Consider the following 14840-nt stretch of genomic DNA (forward strand, 5'->3'; position numbering starts at 1 on the left):
TTACTTAGGAATGGTGTCAGCCAAGAATGGACACTGCGATATGCGCCTGACTATGATGGGGGAAAAAAACAATCTGAGGAACGTCGACGCATGAAGGACCATGGATACAGTAAAGTATAGTATTACTGGCACGCCCTTCGACGTTGCTTTGAGTTTCGAAAACAAAAATGTAATACTCTGCAGCTACCACTAGATGTCAGCTATGCATAGCATGTGATCTAAGCAGATTCCACAAGCCTCAGAAATACATATTTATTACACTGCCCGCTGTAGCGGGCGTGTAGTTATGGTAAAGTTGCTAAATCCGTAGAAAGACCTCTTTTTATGTAGCTTATAACTTCGCTCCCCCTGGACGAATCCTCACCAAACTTTGCAAAAAAAGTATATGGCCGGCTCTGAATTTATTTGCAAAGTTTGCTGAGCTTTCGTCAAGTGGGGGGCAAAGTTATAGCAGGGGGTCCCACATATTTCTTTTCATAAAGTGAATGGAGAAAAACTTTGCTCACGCCTACAGCCCAAACCTCTGGATGGATTTTCACCAAATTTGCGGCAGGAGCGGGAGCTTGGTCCCGAAAGCGTGCTTTTGTAAATTTAGTGGAAATACACCCAGTAGTTTATTTTAAAACGACCAAAAGACAGGGCCAACAAATTTAGCGATATATGGGTTCGGTTCGCAGACCCATTTCCCTGTTTGGTCTGCGGCCAGGGTTCCGATTGGCTTAGAAGGCAACGTGGTGTTCGTGGACATCGGACGCGCCCACTGATTGGATGGTGAAAAGCGTGAAGTGCGTAATATTTTTCAAAACGCCCGCCATCGTGGATTCGCGGACAGCGGCTGCGGTAAAAACATTAAAAAACACAACACTGCACTTGTCAAACCTATCAAATAATCTCTGGGGAGGTGAGGGGTGATGAGGATGGGATGGGATATGGCTGCAAGAAGCAAAAAAATTTGGTCAAGAGGGAGCAAAATTAGAGGGAGGGTCCAAAAATAATGTAAAGGATTATAAATAAGCTGCCATTTGACAAATCTACACTTGGTTGGCAAACTGATAATAGATCTAGATATAAATGTTTTTGTGAAGTTTGGTGGGATTTTGTCAAGAAGGGAAAAATTAGAGGGGGGGTCCTAAAATATTGTAAAGGCTTATAAATGTTGTGCCATTTGACGAATATACACAAAGGTTTGCAAAAAGCTTATAAATCTAGATATACATGTTTTTGTAAAGTTTGGTAGGATTTTGTCAAGAAGAGGCAAAATTAGAGGGGGGGCATCCCAAAATATTGTAAAGGCTTATAAATGTTGTGCTATTTGACAAATCTACACAAAGGTTTGCAAAAAAGATTATAGATCTACATATAAATGTTTTTGCAAATTTGGTGGGATTTTGTCAAGAGAGGGCAAAATTAGAGGGGGGATCTGGAAATATTGTAAAGACTGATAAATGTGGTGCAATTTGACGGATCTACACAAAAGTTTGCAAAAATATTTTAAATCTAGATATAAATGGTTTTGTAAAGTCTGAATGGATTTTGTTAAGTGGGGGCTAAGTTATATGATTATTGTATGTGCATACATTTGACACTTATGAAAAAATAAAACATGAGTGGATTTCCAGGAAACTTATGTAAGGAGCATTGGCAAGGACCTTAAAGCATGGTTTTGCAAATGTGCCCGTGTTTTATTTTTTGACAAGTGTCATAATGTAGGTACAAAAAATAGTGATATACCTTTGGTGACTGAGGTGTAGCCTGTGGCCAAGGGCACTGGCCACATTGTCTGGGTCATGGAATAAGATCATGATTCGGACAATCTGGCTACTGGCCATGACCACGAGGGACAACACTTGGGTTTAAAGTGGCCATGTCCACCTGGGACCGGCTTTGTGGTAGAGTTATTCAAAAGTGGGATAGCTTTGAAAGGAAAGAAAAATGTGCTTGTGGTAATATGGTCATAGGGTTCTCTCTTCACCTTCTGCAGTCTGCCATGGATACTGAAGAGGGACCCTGTATGGAACCCCGCCTTCCCTTTCCATGGTGGCCATCTTGGAAAAGGATTTTCCTTCCTACACCGGGATGCCACAGGCGTCCCGGTGTAGGAAGAAAAATCATTTTTTTAGCACCCCGGGTTCCCGCTTTGGGAACCTGGGGTGCTAATGGCCTTCATCCCCCATTGCAGTGGCTATAATGGGGGGATAATGGTGCGGCTTGGGCTGATAACTTGGGCTGCCGGGCTGGTATCCACTGTTCCAGTGCCTGGAACGGGGGATGAACGTCACAAAATGTCCATTAGCATAACTACAAAATGTTAATGCAAAAGTTGGAAAATCTTATTGAGTCTATGGTCCTCATTACGAGGTTGGAGGTAGTCATGGCGCTATTAGCGCCATGACTACCTCCAATACCGGTACCGTGTCCAGTCCCGTTCAATGGGGATTTACCGGTCTATTCCGACCTTTGCGGGACCGGTAAGTCCCCATTGAAAAAGCACCATTCACCATTCCCATTTCAGCCCCCATAGGGCTCAATGGGAAGGTGCTAATAACGGTACCGCAAATTGCGGTACCGTTATTAGCTCTGAAGTCCCTTAACGGGTCCCTTCCATAACGCCTGGTAAAACCAGGCGTTAAGGAAGGGACCCGCTAAGGGACCTCGTAGTAGGGCGGTAAGGGATTACTGGCACCAGTGCCCTTACCGGTGCCGGTAATCCCTTACCACCCACCTCATAATGAGGCCCTATGTACTTTACTGAGAAATGGAAAGTAGATTGAGTCTACGTTTTTTTTAGTTCTATTTTTTTACTGTGAAAGGTGGTTCCTAAAGGAACATTCCTTTTTGTTGTTTTTTGATTTATTTATTTTTTTGGCAGGAGAGCTTAGAACGAAAGGTGGGGAGGGAAAAGAGGGAAGAGGCACCAAGCACTAATATGGAGGGGGCTGGTGTACAGGGGAAAATGTTGCACATGTGTTACTTCTAAGGTAGGGGGCAGTGTTTCTCATCCTCCTTGATTACCGCTTCAAAAGCACTTTGAAATTGCTTCCCTCTGCAGAAGTATGTGTTGTAGTATATACAGAAGACTGTTGTCATAAAATAAATATGGATCAACGGCATCCTTTATTGCTTGCAAAGTAGCTGGTGGGATTTTGTGTCCCACAGAAGCAGGCTGTGTGGTTACAGTATTGGTTGAGAAGGATGAGGTGGAGGAAGATAGCCCCCTACTTGCTATGAAAGCAACAACCTTTCTGAGAGCATTGCAGTAATTGGATTTGGCGTGGCAGCACATGGAGGTGGTCCCGTAGGAGTACTGTCCAGGGAATCTGCAACTGAGTACTCAGTGCATTTCACTTTGGCAGCTTTAGCCTTTGGTACATTCCCAACAGTGGTAAAAAACTGCCACACCAATGATTCTCTCTGGGTGCTAGAGGTAGGTACTTCCTCTACCTCATCTTCTTGGTCCTCTTCATTGTCTTTGGAAATACTGCACTTCTTTTGTGGTGAAGGTCCTCCAGCTGGTGGTGGTGGTGGCTCTTGGGGAGGAGGGATGGCAATAGGTGATGCCATTTTTAAGATAAATAGCAGTTTTGCTAAAATTCTTCCAAGTAAGTATTGTGTACTACATTGTTAATGGATAATGAGTAAGAATAAGTGTAGGAGCTGTGCAAGGGAAATATTGTATTTGTATTTATTGATTTATTAAGCGCCTTATGCCAAAGCGCTGTACAAATGAACATAGGGAAGTTGAAAGTTCCTAGATCAGTAGAAAATGCAGTTCTGAACAGTCCGCGAAGCACGGATCTGACAGTGAAGTGCAGTGCAGAAGCATTCACGAACACGTCACCATGCGGCATGCCAGCATATGGTAACGTGGCACTGTCTGGAATGTCCACGATGAAGCCAGATGTTCGTGGACGTCTACAGATGCAAAATCAGTTGAAAAAGTTGCAAAAAGTGTAAGAAGTGTTAAAAATGATGCTGGGAGTTGGGAAATGGCAGAGTTTTAAGATGAAACTTTGTAAACTGCACACAAATGTTGCTGTATTGGGTAAGTATGATATCAGTAAGTTGTAGGAAAATAGCATGCACTGGTAAAAACCCATGAAATTCACTGAAAACACTTTGTTAAAGAGACCTTATGGTTAAGTTGCACTAATAAAAACCTATGAACAAAGATTTTTCAATGAATTTCATAGGTTTATATTAGTGCAACTTAACCATAACGTCTGTTTAACAAAGTTTTTTCATTGAATATATATATATATATATATATATATATATATATATATATATATATATATATATATATATATATATATATATATATATGATACATTACTCACCGTAATCGTATTTCTGATGCTTGTATCTGCTTAGATTCACATGCTGTGCATAGGCCGACATCTAGTGGAAGCTGCAGAGTATTACAGTTTGTTTTTCGAAACTCGAAAATGGGCGTCGACACAGGGCGTGCCAGTAATACTATCCCTAGTGTGACGTCCACTGTACCCAAGATCCCTCACGCGTCTAGGATCCTCAGATTGTATTTTTTCTGACATGAGGTAGCATGAGGAGTAGTGTGAGTACAGATAATCCAAGCAGATAGACAGAAAGGTAAGACTACAAGCAATCATGCGCCTTCTCTCGGAGAGGAGGAAGGGTGGGTCGCATGTGAATCTAAGCAGATACAAGCATCAGAAATACGATTACGGTGAGTAATGTATCCCTTCTGAGGCTTGTGGAATCTGCTTAGATCACATGCTGTGCATAGATTAGCGAGCAGTACCAGAAGAAGGAGGTGGGATGTGAGAAGGGTCATGAGCAAATAAGTGTCTTAGAACCGCTTGTCCCACTTGTGTATCTGCCTTGGAATGGGTGTCAATGCAGTAATGCTGAGTAAAAGTGTGAATAGAGCTCCAAGTAGCTGCTTTGCAAATGGTGTCAAGGGGTACATTTGCAATGAAAGCCAGAGTGGCCCCAATGCCTCTAGTAGAGTGGGCCCTTGGCGTAAAAGGCAGAGTTTTTTCAGAGAGTGAGTAACACAGCTGGATACAGTTAATAATCCACTTCGAGATGGCACCTTTAGAGACGCGATCCCCCTCTCTGCCTGTAGCTACGGAGACAAACAGTTGATCTGTTTTTCTTAGCGGTCTGGTTTTATTTACATAGTAGAGGACCGCCCTACGCACATCTAGGGTGTGTAGTTTCACCTCAGCCAAGCTTTGCGGGTTCTGGAAGAAAGCCGGAAGCTCGATGGACTGGTTTACATGGAATTTTGATATAAATTTAGGTGAGAACCTAGGGTGTGTGCGTAAAACCAGTTTGTCTTTATGGATAGTAAAGAAGGGATCCTGCACTGACAGAGCCTGAATTTCACTGACCCTTCTTATAGAAGTAATAGCTACTAAGAAGGCCGTTTTATACGTCAGGTGTTTGAGACTGCTCTTATGCATGGGTTCGAAAGGGGGGCCCATGAGCTTGGCTAGCACCACATTAAGGTCCCACCCTGGTGGTGGGTTTGAAATAGGAGGGTGAAGTCTCTTTACTCCTTCCATGAAGGCTTTAACTACTGGTACTTTCCACCACGAAACCTTGCTATGGGAAGTGGTGTAAGCCGAGAGGGCTGCCAGGTGTACCTTCAGTGAGTTAAAAACCAATCCTGCATCTAGCAGGTGGAGCATGTATGTAACAATAGTGGAAGGAGTGCAATCAACTGGGTTGATTTGTCTACTCTGGCACCAGATAACAAATCTCTTCCACTTGTCAAAGTAACAGTGCCTTGTGTTTGGTTTCCTAGATTCCTTTAGGATGTCCATACACCTCTGTGGCAAATTGAGGTGCCCAAACTCTATGACCTCAGGAGCCATGCTGCCAGGTTCATTGAGTTGGGTTGCTGGTGCACTGTTTGACCTTGGTGCTGGGACAGTAGGTTGTACCAGGCTGGAAGTTTGATGGGCTCGCACACCGCCATCCTGCGTAGGTGTGGGAACCACGGTTGTGTTGCCCACAAGGGAGCAACTAGGACGAGCGTCATCGATTCCCTGTTCATCTTGTTCACCACTTTCCTGATGAGAGGAGTTGGTGGAAAAGCGTACGCAAACATCCCTGACCAGTTCATCCACAGGGCGTTCCCCTGGGAGTCTGGTTGGGGGAACCTGGATGCAAATCCTGGACATTGTCTGTTTTCACTTGTGGCGAATAAGTCTATAGTGGGGAAACCCCACTGAGAGAAGATATCTTCTACGACCTCTTTGTGAAGAACCCATTCGTGTTCCTTTGGGAGGGAGTCTCTGCTCAGAGCATCCGCTAGGGAATTGAGCTCCCCTGGAACATGTTGTGATGACAGGAAGATGTTCCGTCTGAGTGCCCATATCCAGATTTTCTGGCAAGCTTGGACATATTTGGCGAGCGAGTCCCTCCTTGCTTGTTCAGGTAGAACATGGCTGTAGTGCTGTCCGTCCGGATTTGCACTGACAGGTTTAGTAGGTGGGGCTCGAACGCCTGAAGCGCTCTGAATACTGCCAGAAGCTCTAGCAGGTTGATGTGGTTCTTGGCCACTGAGTGAGACCAGAGACCCTGAGCTGTGTGGTGGAGATGGTGAGCTCCCCACCCCGTCAGACATGCATCTGTAGTGACTACTGCCTGTACTTCGGTATCGTAAAAGGGTTTCCCCTGTGCGAGATTCTCTCTTGTCCACCAATGAAGGCTTTGTACCAGTGTTGGCGAAACGACCACTAGATCGTCCCACTGACTACTTGCCTGAGACCACTGTTTCGCCAACCATTCCTGCATGGGATGCATGTGCAGGCGCGCGTGGGGGACCAGGTAAATACATGACGCCATCATGCTCAATAAACGCATTGCTTTGCGTACCGTTATTTGTTGACCGGACTGATAATGCAGAATTTGCAGTAGTATATTCCGAATTCTTTCTTCTGAAGGAAAGGTCAACCCCTCCTGGGTGTGCAGGATTGCTCCTAAGAATTGTTTTGAGGTGCTTGGCACCAGGCTTGACTTCTTCTCGTTGATTGAGAAGCCTAACTCGTGGAGGAGGTCGATAGTCCTTTGAATGTTTGTCCTGCAAATTCCTGGGGTTTCCCCCGTTATGAGCCAGTCGTCCAGATAAGGGTACACTGGGATTGCCTCCCTGCGTAGGTGTGCAGCCGCCACCGCCAGTACCTTGGTGAATACCCTTGGTGCTGAAGCTATCCCGAAGGGCAGTACCTTGAATTGGTAGTGGCGCCTGTCCACCTTGAAGCGCAAGTACTTTCTGTGCGCTGGGAACATGGAAATATGAAAATAAGCATCTTTCATATCCAAGGTTGCCATGTAATCCCCCTTTTTTAGGAGGGGGATTACCTCTTGTAGCATGGTCATACGAAATTTTTGGGACTTGACATACTTGTTGGCAGGCCATAAGTCCAATGCTGGTTGCATTGTCAAGTCTTTCTTTGGCACAAGGAAGTAAGTTGAATAAATACCCTTGTTTACCCGGTGCTCCGGGACGAGTTCTATCGCATCCTTTTGTAGAAGAATGGCGATCTCCTCGAGGAGAATCTTCTGATGTTCTAAGGAGTGTACTCTTTGTTGTGGAGGATGGTTCCGGGGACGCTGCAGTAGCTCTATACAATATCCTGTGGATACTGTTGACAGCACCCATCTGTCTGATGTGATCCCTTCCCAAGCCTGGGTGAAGTTTGAAATGCGTCCCCCTACTGGGGTTGCGTGAGAAGGGACCTTGAACTGAGCGTCACTGCTTTGGTGGAGGCGTGCCGCCTCCCTTGCTGGGGCTGCCTCTGCCTTTACCACAACCTCTCCTATTACCTCTGCCGTAACCCTGGGTAGACTGTTGGTTGTTGTTCCACTGTGTACCCTGCCCCTGGGAATAGTTAGATCCTCTCTGGGAATTTTGGCTGTGTGGGCGACGAAAATTACTATTCCCTCTCTGGTTAGGGGGTTTATTGGTTAACTGGCCAAGGGATTTGAGTGTCTCGTATTCGTCCTTGGCATTTTTCAGTGCGTCTTCGACCGCCTTACCAAACAACAGATCGGTTTCCACCGGTTTGTCCAACAATGATGCCTGGGTTTCTGCTTTAAAACCAGACTGCCGTAACCACGCATGTCTCTTGATAACAGTGCCCTCCGCTATCAATCTGCCTGCGTTGTCCGCGGCGTCGAAGGCTGCTTTCAAAATGCAACCAGACACGGCTCTACCCTCTGCGGAAATCCGAGCTAATTGGCCCTTTAACGGTTCAGGAGCAGAGGCTATGAGTGCCGCGTCTTCTTCCCACTGATGGCAGTTGTAGCTGGCCAACAGGGTGGTGGAGTTAGCAATCCTTGCTTGATAGGCGGACGTTGAGGCTACCTTCCTGCCGAAACCGTATAGTTTTTTGCTCTCCTTGTCGGGAGGAGCTTCTGACGAAGACAAGGGTGTCCCAGCCCTCTTACGAGTGTTGGTGACAACTAGGGAGTCTGGCTTCAGATGTCCTCTTATATAGAGAGGGTCAGACTGTGCTGCCCTGAAAAGTTTTTCAACCCTGGGATTGACTGCTCTGGTGAGGTTTGGGTTCACCAGGGACGGATCTATTCTCCGCTGAATGGATTTAAGGATAGGGATGGTCTGGGCAACAGGCCTCCTTCCTCCCACTAACTCTTCTGCGAAGTCCCTTTCCTCCTGTACACCATGGGTGTCAATGTGGAAATGTTCTGCTGCGCAAGCGAGAACCTCATTTAGGAGGGGTTGGTTATCGACCGGGGAGTCGGTAACCGGGGCTTCGTTCTCTACCAGGGAATCTACTCTGTATGTTTCCGGGTCATCCTCTTCTTCTTCCTGGTCCTCATCATCCCCATAGTAGCCCGTCCCGGTTTGCTCTTCTATCATACCAAATTCTTGGTCTTCACAAAAGGAAGCCTCTCCTTGATACCGTGAGTATGGTCTTGCATAAGGTTGTACCTCGAAGGGGTCTGACCTCATCGGAGTTTCAAACCGGGAATTTTTACTCGGGGGATAGGATCAGAAGAGCCTGAGGGTGTGGGCCCTTGTGGATCATACGAGAGGAAATGTTCTGAATTTTTATCATAAAAATCAGCCAAAGAAGACATTCTTGACATGACCCTATCTATGTCTTCGCTGGACCATTTTTTGGAACTGGGAATGACTCTCTCAGCAAGTCTATGGGATTTATCTTGAGTAGCTTTGCTGGTTGTGGACCTATCAGCAGACCTGGGCTTGTCTGTCTGTTTAGGGGGGGTGGAGTGTTTCACAGGTGTGGAAGAATGTACAGGTAGTTTCTTCTGCTGTTTTCCCCCCTCCCTGTGCGTAGAAAAATGTTTTCCCTGTCCCTTAGTGGATCCGGAGTTTTTCGACGCCTGGCGTTGAGGATCGGGAGAGGTGTCCCTGTCCTTCGAGCGTGGGGCCTCGCTGGCTTTAATTGCGGGCTCTGACTCCTGGAGCGCAGTCTGGGGGTGGAAGTCGTCTTCGTCTTCCGACGATCGAACTTCTGTTAGCCTAGGGAGCGAGGCACTCTTGGCAAGAGTGGATGATTGCCTGGAGTCATGCGGCGCTCTTGATCGAGAGCGCCCAGAGGACACCGAATCGGACCGTTCTGTCTGTGCCTCTTTCTGAGAACTCGACGTCGTCGAATCTCGGTTGGACTTAGTGTGTTTAGTGTGTGTAGTATGTGAAGCGCTTGTGTCGCCGGGGGTCTTCCCCATAGCCGCCCTGCCGGACGACCTTCCGAGGTCGGGGACCTGCGCTCGGCTGTCTTTCGACGCCGTAATGCCCTCGCCGTCCGAAAGTACGGCGTCGCTGCCATCGCTGAAGGCGCCCTCCGCTGCCATGGCCGCCTGCCTGTCGTGGTGGGCCCAACGCTTCGTCGAACGGTCCTTAAGTGTCTTAGGTTTAAACCTACTACACGCTCTGCAGTTCGCTTCGGGGTGGTCCCTCGGCAAGCAGAGATTGCACGTGGCGTGCCTGTCGACCCAAGGGTATTTGCGATTGCACTTGGGGCAGAATTGAAAAGGGGTACCCTCCATACGCACCTTGAGGCAGCGGGCTGTTAAGTGTAGGAAATGTATAAGGTGTACCTATATACCAAGAGTGTAGAATATGTACCACCCCCCACTCTCCCTACTTGCAGGGCCGAGGCCAGCGGCCTACCAGGCCCGGGCCGAGGCCAGCGGCCTTCCGAGGCCCAAATCCGTCGTGCAGCAGCCGACGGTCGATTTCTTCTCCAGCCGGCATCGAGTGTCGAAGTTCGACGTTGGGGTGGGGAAGGAAGTCAATAGATTATTATTTTAAATTTTAGCAAAAGTATGGCTAAGGCCAGGGGACTCCGCAAAATGCTTCCGACCAGTATGGCGGAAAAAAACAATGAGGATCCTAGACGCGTGAGGGATCTTGGGTACAGTGGACGTCACACTAGGGATAGTATTACTGGCACGCCCTGTGTCGACGCCCATTTTCGAGTTTTGAAAAACAAACTGTAATACTCCGCAGCTTCCACTAAATGTCGGCCTATGCACAGCATGTGATCTAAGCAGATTCCACAAGCCTCAGAAATATATATATATATACTAGCTGTTCCAGTGTAACATACGCCATTCTAGCAGATCTTAAAGGTCAATATCAGTCAATTGTTCATAAGGTCACTTCTATATCGGATTTAACACTGATCGCTTCCAGGAAGGGATTGTAGGTCTCTCTGACTTATTGATCATTGAAAAGGCTAAACATATAGGTCATTGTCTTCTTTTGAATTTGAAAGGCATAATTGTATCAGATGGAATGAGAGGTATGAGCGGTATAAGAACAGTATCTAAGTTCCATCGATCACACGGGCATCTATGATGTCTCTTTGCAGACGCGTAATTGCTAAATTTGTTCCACTGAGGAGTCCCCATGAAGGCAAAAGATTGAGTAGTAGCATAATTACAGCATCTACTGTCAATTTTAGCTTGTGAGGAGGTATTCATCCTACAGTGTTTCTCTCTTTAGGGACTGCAATGTTGAATCGGAAATTAACTGTTCATTGACACTGGAACCACTGCACTGCGTGAAGAGAAGTGGGGATGGAAAGAAGTAACTTGCAATGATTGCGAATTTCTGCGATAGTGGAAGGTGAAGGTGACCGCGTAGAACCGTGTTCATTCTGTTTGTTAATATGATGCTGTTGTTGAAGTGAAAGAGCACAAAGAGGTGCACTTTGCCATTTGGACAGCAGAGGGCAACCTAACACTGATGAATTGCATCAGCTTAATACAGAAACATCCCTAAGTGTTTTTTTTTTATAATGTATAATATTTAATTATTTTCTGATATTTTTTCATTCCAAGATTTGCAGCTTGGCTACTTTTGTACATTTTCGAAATACTCTTATGAGAAAGGGGAAGCGGCAAATAGCACCAAATGAGCGTCTTGGCTGCTGTGCACAAAATGAACTAGAAGTTAAAAAACATAAGAATAACTACAAATTTTGATATCTGATTAATATGTTTAGGACACAAGGGTTGCATGCTTGAATCACAAAGTGTATAATGAATACTAGGCTTGGTGCTTTTCATGTATCAACACATTCTCTCTAACATTAAAGTGTATGTAATGATGAACCACATATACTCATTCAGACAGCAGCAGGATCTAAATGTGAAAATAAAATAGCCTGAGACTTGCTCTGTTTGGAAATCTCTGCCAGACTTTCACACAAGAGGAGCGGCTGAGAGTGAAAGTCAGGTGTCAGGCTAAGGGTGTTTTGCATATAGGCCTGTTCAAATGCCTGGTCCCCAATGCACTGGCATCCTTGTAGAATTATCTCATTTTATATATAAGATTTTTGGCTGTGCAAAGAATAAATCTGCAAACTTCCCATAAACTGTTGGTGCATATGAATGACTAATAAGTGTGCATCTTTCATTCTTTGCACAAGTAAGGTTTAAAAGGATCAAAAATAAGTATAGCCTACGGGAAAGAGTGCAACAGTGTGCCAATACATTTCTCATTCTATTTTGTGTACATATTCCGGGTAGTTTGGAGGGGCCTACATTTTCTCTGTTCCATGGATATGAGGCAAGGATTCCCTAGACCCCTCAGCTCACACTCATGTCCCCGATTATTAGACGGCACAGGGCATTAAGTGGGCTGGAGCCCCAAAAGTCTCCAGAAACGCTTCCCACGACCTGTCACAGCCGTTAAGATAAAAAAGGGAAATTAGATGTCAGCAACTGCTAAGGCAGAGCAGGTGAATCCCTGTAAAGTGAGGCCGTCTAACTAAGTACACGACTCGTGGTTTGCAGACACTTTGCTGTTAGGGCGAACATTGTAACAAAAGAAATGAGTACCAAGCCCCAGTGTGCATTACGTACTCGAGACAGCTTCATTCTCGAATATCTATGACAGGCGTTTTTCTCAAATTTAAACATTTGGTGTCATTCTTATGTTCCCAAAATGCTCTTTGATTTTATACAAAGCAGCCAAGACTTTGGTGCTATTGCCCTCCACTTTCTCATGTGTGATGCATTAGTAGAATGAGGGTGGTTTAGTCACTGAATGAGCTGTGTGTATATTAAAGTGAGCGATCTATTTATAGACCACAATTAATTTTACAAACCGAGCCATGAAGATGAATTTACAATATGCAGACTGAAGGCAAACAAGACCACCTGAGGCCATGCCAAGTGACCCAAAATACATGTTTGCAGGGTTTCATGATGGATTGTTTTGGTCAGGCCACACCCAGCACTGTTCTGCTATTAGGCACTGTGAGGCCATGCTCTGCACGTAGGCCACGCCCCTTTGTTAGTGCCCCCTGCATCCTGATTTTGTATCCCACTTTATGCATGCAACATCAGCGTCAGTGCTTTAAGTCACACCATGCTCCCCACGCCCCACCCTCGTACTTTGGACCTGCTCAGTCTCCAGACAAAGCCCAGGAGACCCTTAAGGAAGATGACTGACAGGTGGAGTTGGAGGGTGATGAATGGCCAGAGGGCTTCTCTGATCTGACGGGTAAAGCTCTGGGTGAGAGAGAATATCACCAGCAGCTGCAGAGGGGATGGAAGAGACAGAGGATGAAAAGATGGAGGAACGGAAAAGGAAGAAAAGAGCAACAAAACAAAGACATCAAAACTCAAATCAGCCCTACATCAAACATAAAATGCAGCCGGGGTTCGCCAGAGGTGGGGCTGGTTATCAGGAGGGTGATCCGTGGTCGGCTGTCAAAGCTGTTTGGAGGGGCAGTGCTGGCAAGCATGCATGGATGGGGCTTGCCTTATGGATGAGCAGGGGAGCAGCTTGTTATAGAGGATGGGCATGGGTGGGGTCTTGTTGAGGGTAGGGGCAAGAGTGGCACTTTTTAGGGATTTGAGCAGTAGTGGAGCATGTTATGGGAAGAAGGCCGTAGCCAGTTATTTATGGAAAGGATGGACAGCGGTGGTGCTTGGTTTGCAAATAGACATTGCATTGGCTGGTTTTGAAAAGGATGAACTAAGGTCTTGCTGTCGGAGAAGATGGGCTCTGGCAGGGCTTGAAGTGTGTGGGACTAGGGCAACAAGCACATTCACTAATTCTGATCACTAATGTGATGCCACTGCGGGTGCTAATAAGGTAACAAAGGTTCTGTCTGACCTTGCAAGATGGCGTTTCTCTTCCTGGAGAGGAGCTAAAGGACTATGCATTGCTCCATCACCTCAATGCATGTGCCAGTCTCCACTACCCTGCCCGACCTGGCACCAGCCTCGCCGTCCAATCCTGTGTGGGCCCCAAAACCTGACTGCTGGCAGCATTGGCATCAACCTATCCCATGATCCAATACTATCCTTCCTGCCCTATTTCTCTTGCATCAGCAGCAAATGCCTACCCACCACCGATCCGGCATCCACTTCACTGCTCCGTCTGCATTCTCTCAGAATCTGGCATACCATCAGCCACTTTGATGATCAAGCATCTAGATTTGGTACCATCTGTGCCCTCACTTCACTACTAGCCTTTCCCCAACTCTGGTGCCAGCCTTCCCACACACTCACAATCCGGAACCAGTCTTCCCCTCTCCTCCATTATCTGCACCATCCTCTCCCTCCTGCCCGCACTTCTGGCACCATGCCTACGTGCTCACTCCAGTGCCTAACTCGCTTGCAATCAAACACCAGCCTCCATCATGTTCCACTGCAACCTTACTCCTCTGCTTCTCAATCCAGCATTCCATTCTTCACTAGGGCCAGTGGTCTCCTCCTGCAACATGGTAGCATGGTCTTCATGATTTTGTGCCATCAGAAACCCATCCCTTTTGTTTGGTACCAGCCTGTCCCTGACCCTCATTGTGATCTACCCGCATGTCTATCCCCCCTGTCCCCCAGCCCCGCAATCCAGTGTCAGGCTGATCACCAACCCCACAATTTACCACCAGCCCTAGGCGTCCTATCCTGCAATTCAACACCACCCTATCCTGCGCCAGTCTGCCCTCACTCTTAATCCATCACCTGCCCTCTGATTCTACCACTCCCCCACACCGTTCACCATTCTCCCTACCATATGATCCAGTCCCAGCCATCAGGCAGCTGCCAGCCCCCAGCCTGCCCAATACTGGACCAGCCCAAAACCCCTCTACTTGTATTGAGGCCATCCGTTACAAGATTTCTTCACCCTGTGATCCAGTCCCAGCCATCAGGCGGTATCACCTCTCCAGCCCCCACATTTCAACGCCAGGCTGCCGCACTATGGCTTCCCAGAAGCACACAGTTCATAACACCCTTGATTTCGGGGGGCAGTGATCAGTTGGATGAGGACGAGGGATCTGTGGCAATGAACGACTCGTAGTCTGGTATTTCCAATATCTGAATCCATGTTGCCTCCA

General features: G+C 46.8%; 1 protein-coding gene across 2 annotated transcripts in view; it reads right to left on the minus strand.

Moving 5' to 3' along the window:
• The window catches only part of ANO8 (anoctamin 8), a 525215-nt gene that overhangs the window by 67956 nt on the left and 442419 nt on the right, over nt 1–14840 (minus strand). Inside the window, exon 13 of one of the 2 annotated variants that reach the window (XM_069648985.1) lies at nt 12889–13032. The exons of the other annotated variant lie outside the window; for it this stretch is intronic. Within the exon in view, the coding sequence (XP_069505086.1) occupies nt 12889–13032 (144 nt within the window). The remainder of the gene's footprint in view (nt 1–12888; nt 13033–14840) is intronic. 2 annotated transcript variants of the gene reach the window in all.

This window comes from Ambystoma mexicanum, chromosome 1p (assembly GCF_040938575.1).
Source record: "Ambystoma mexicanum isolate Mex_15411 chromosome 1p, UKY_AmexF1_1, whole genome shotgun sequence".
In the NCBI taxonomy this organism is placed as follows: domain Eukaryota; kingdom Metazoa; phylum Chordata; class Amphibia; order Caudata; family Ambystomatidae; genus Ambystoma; species Ambystoma mexicanum.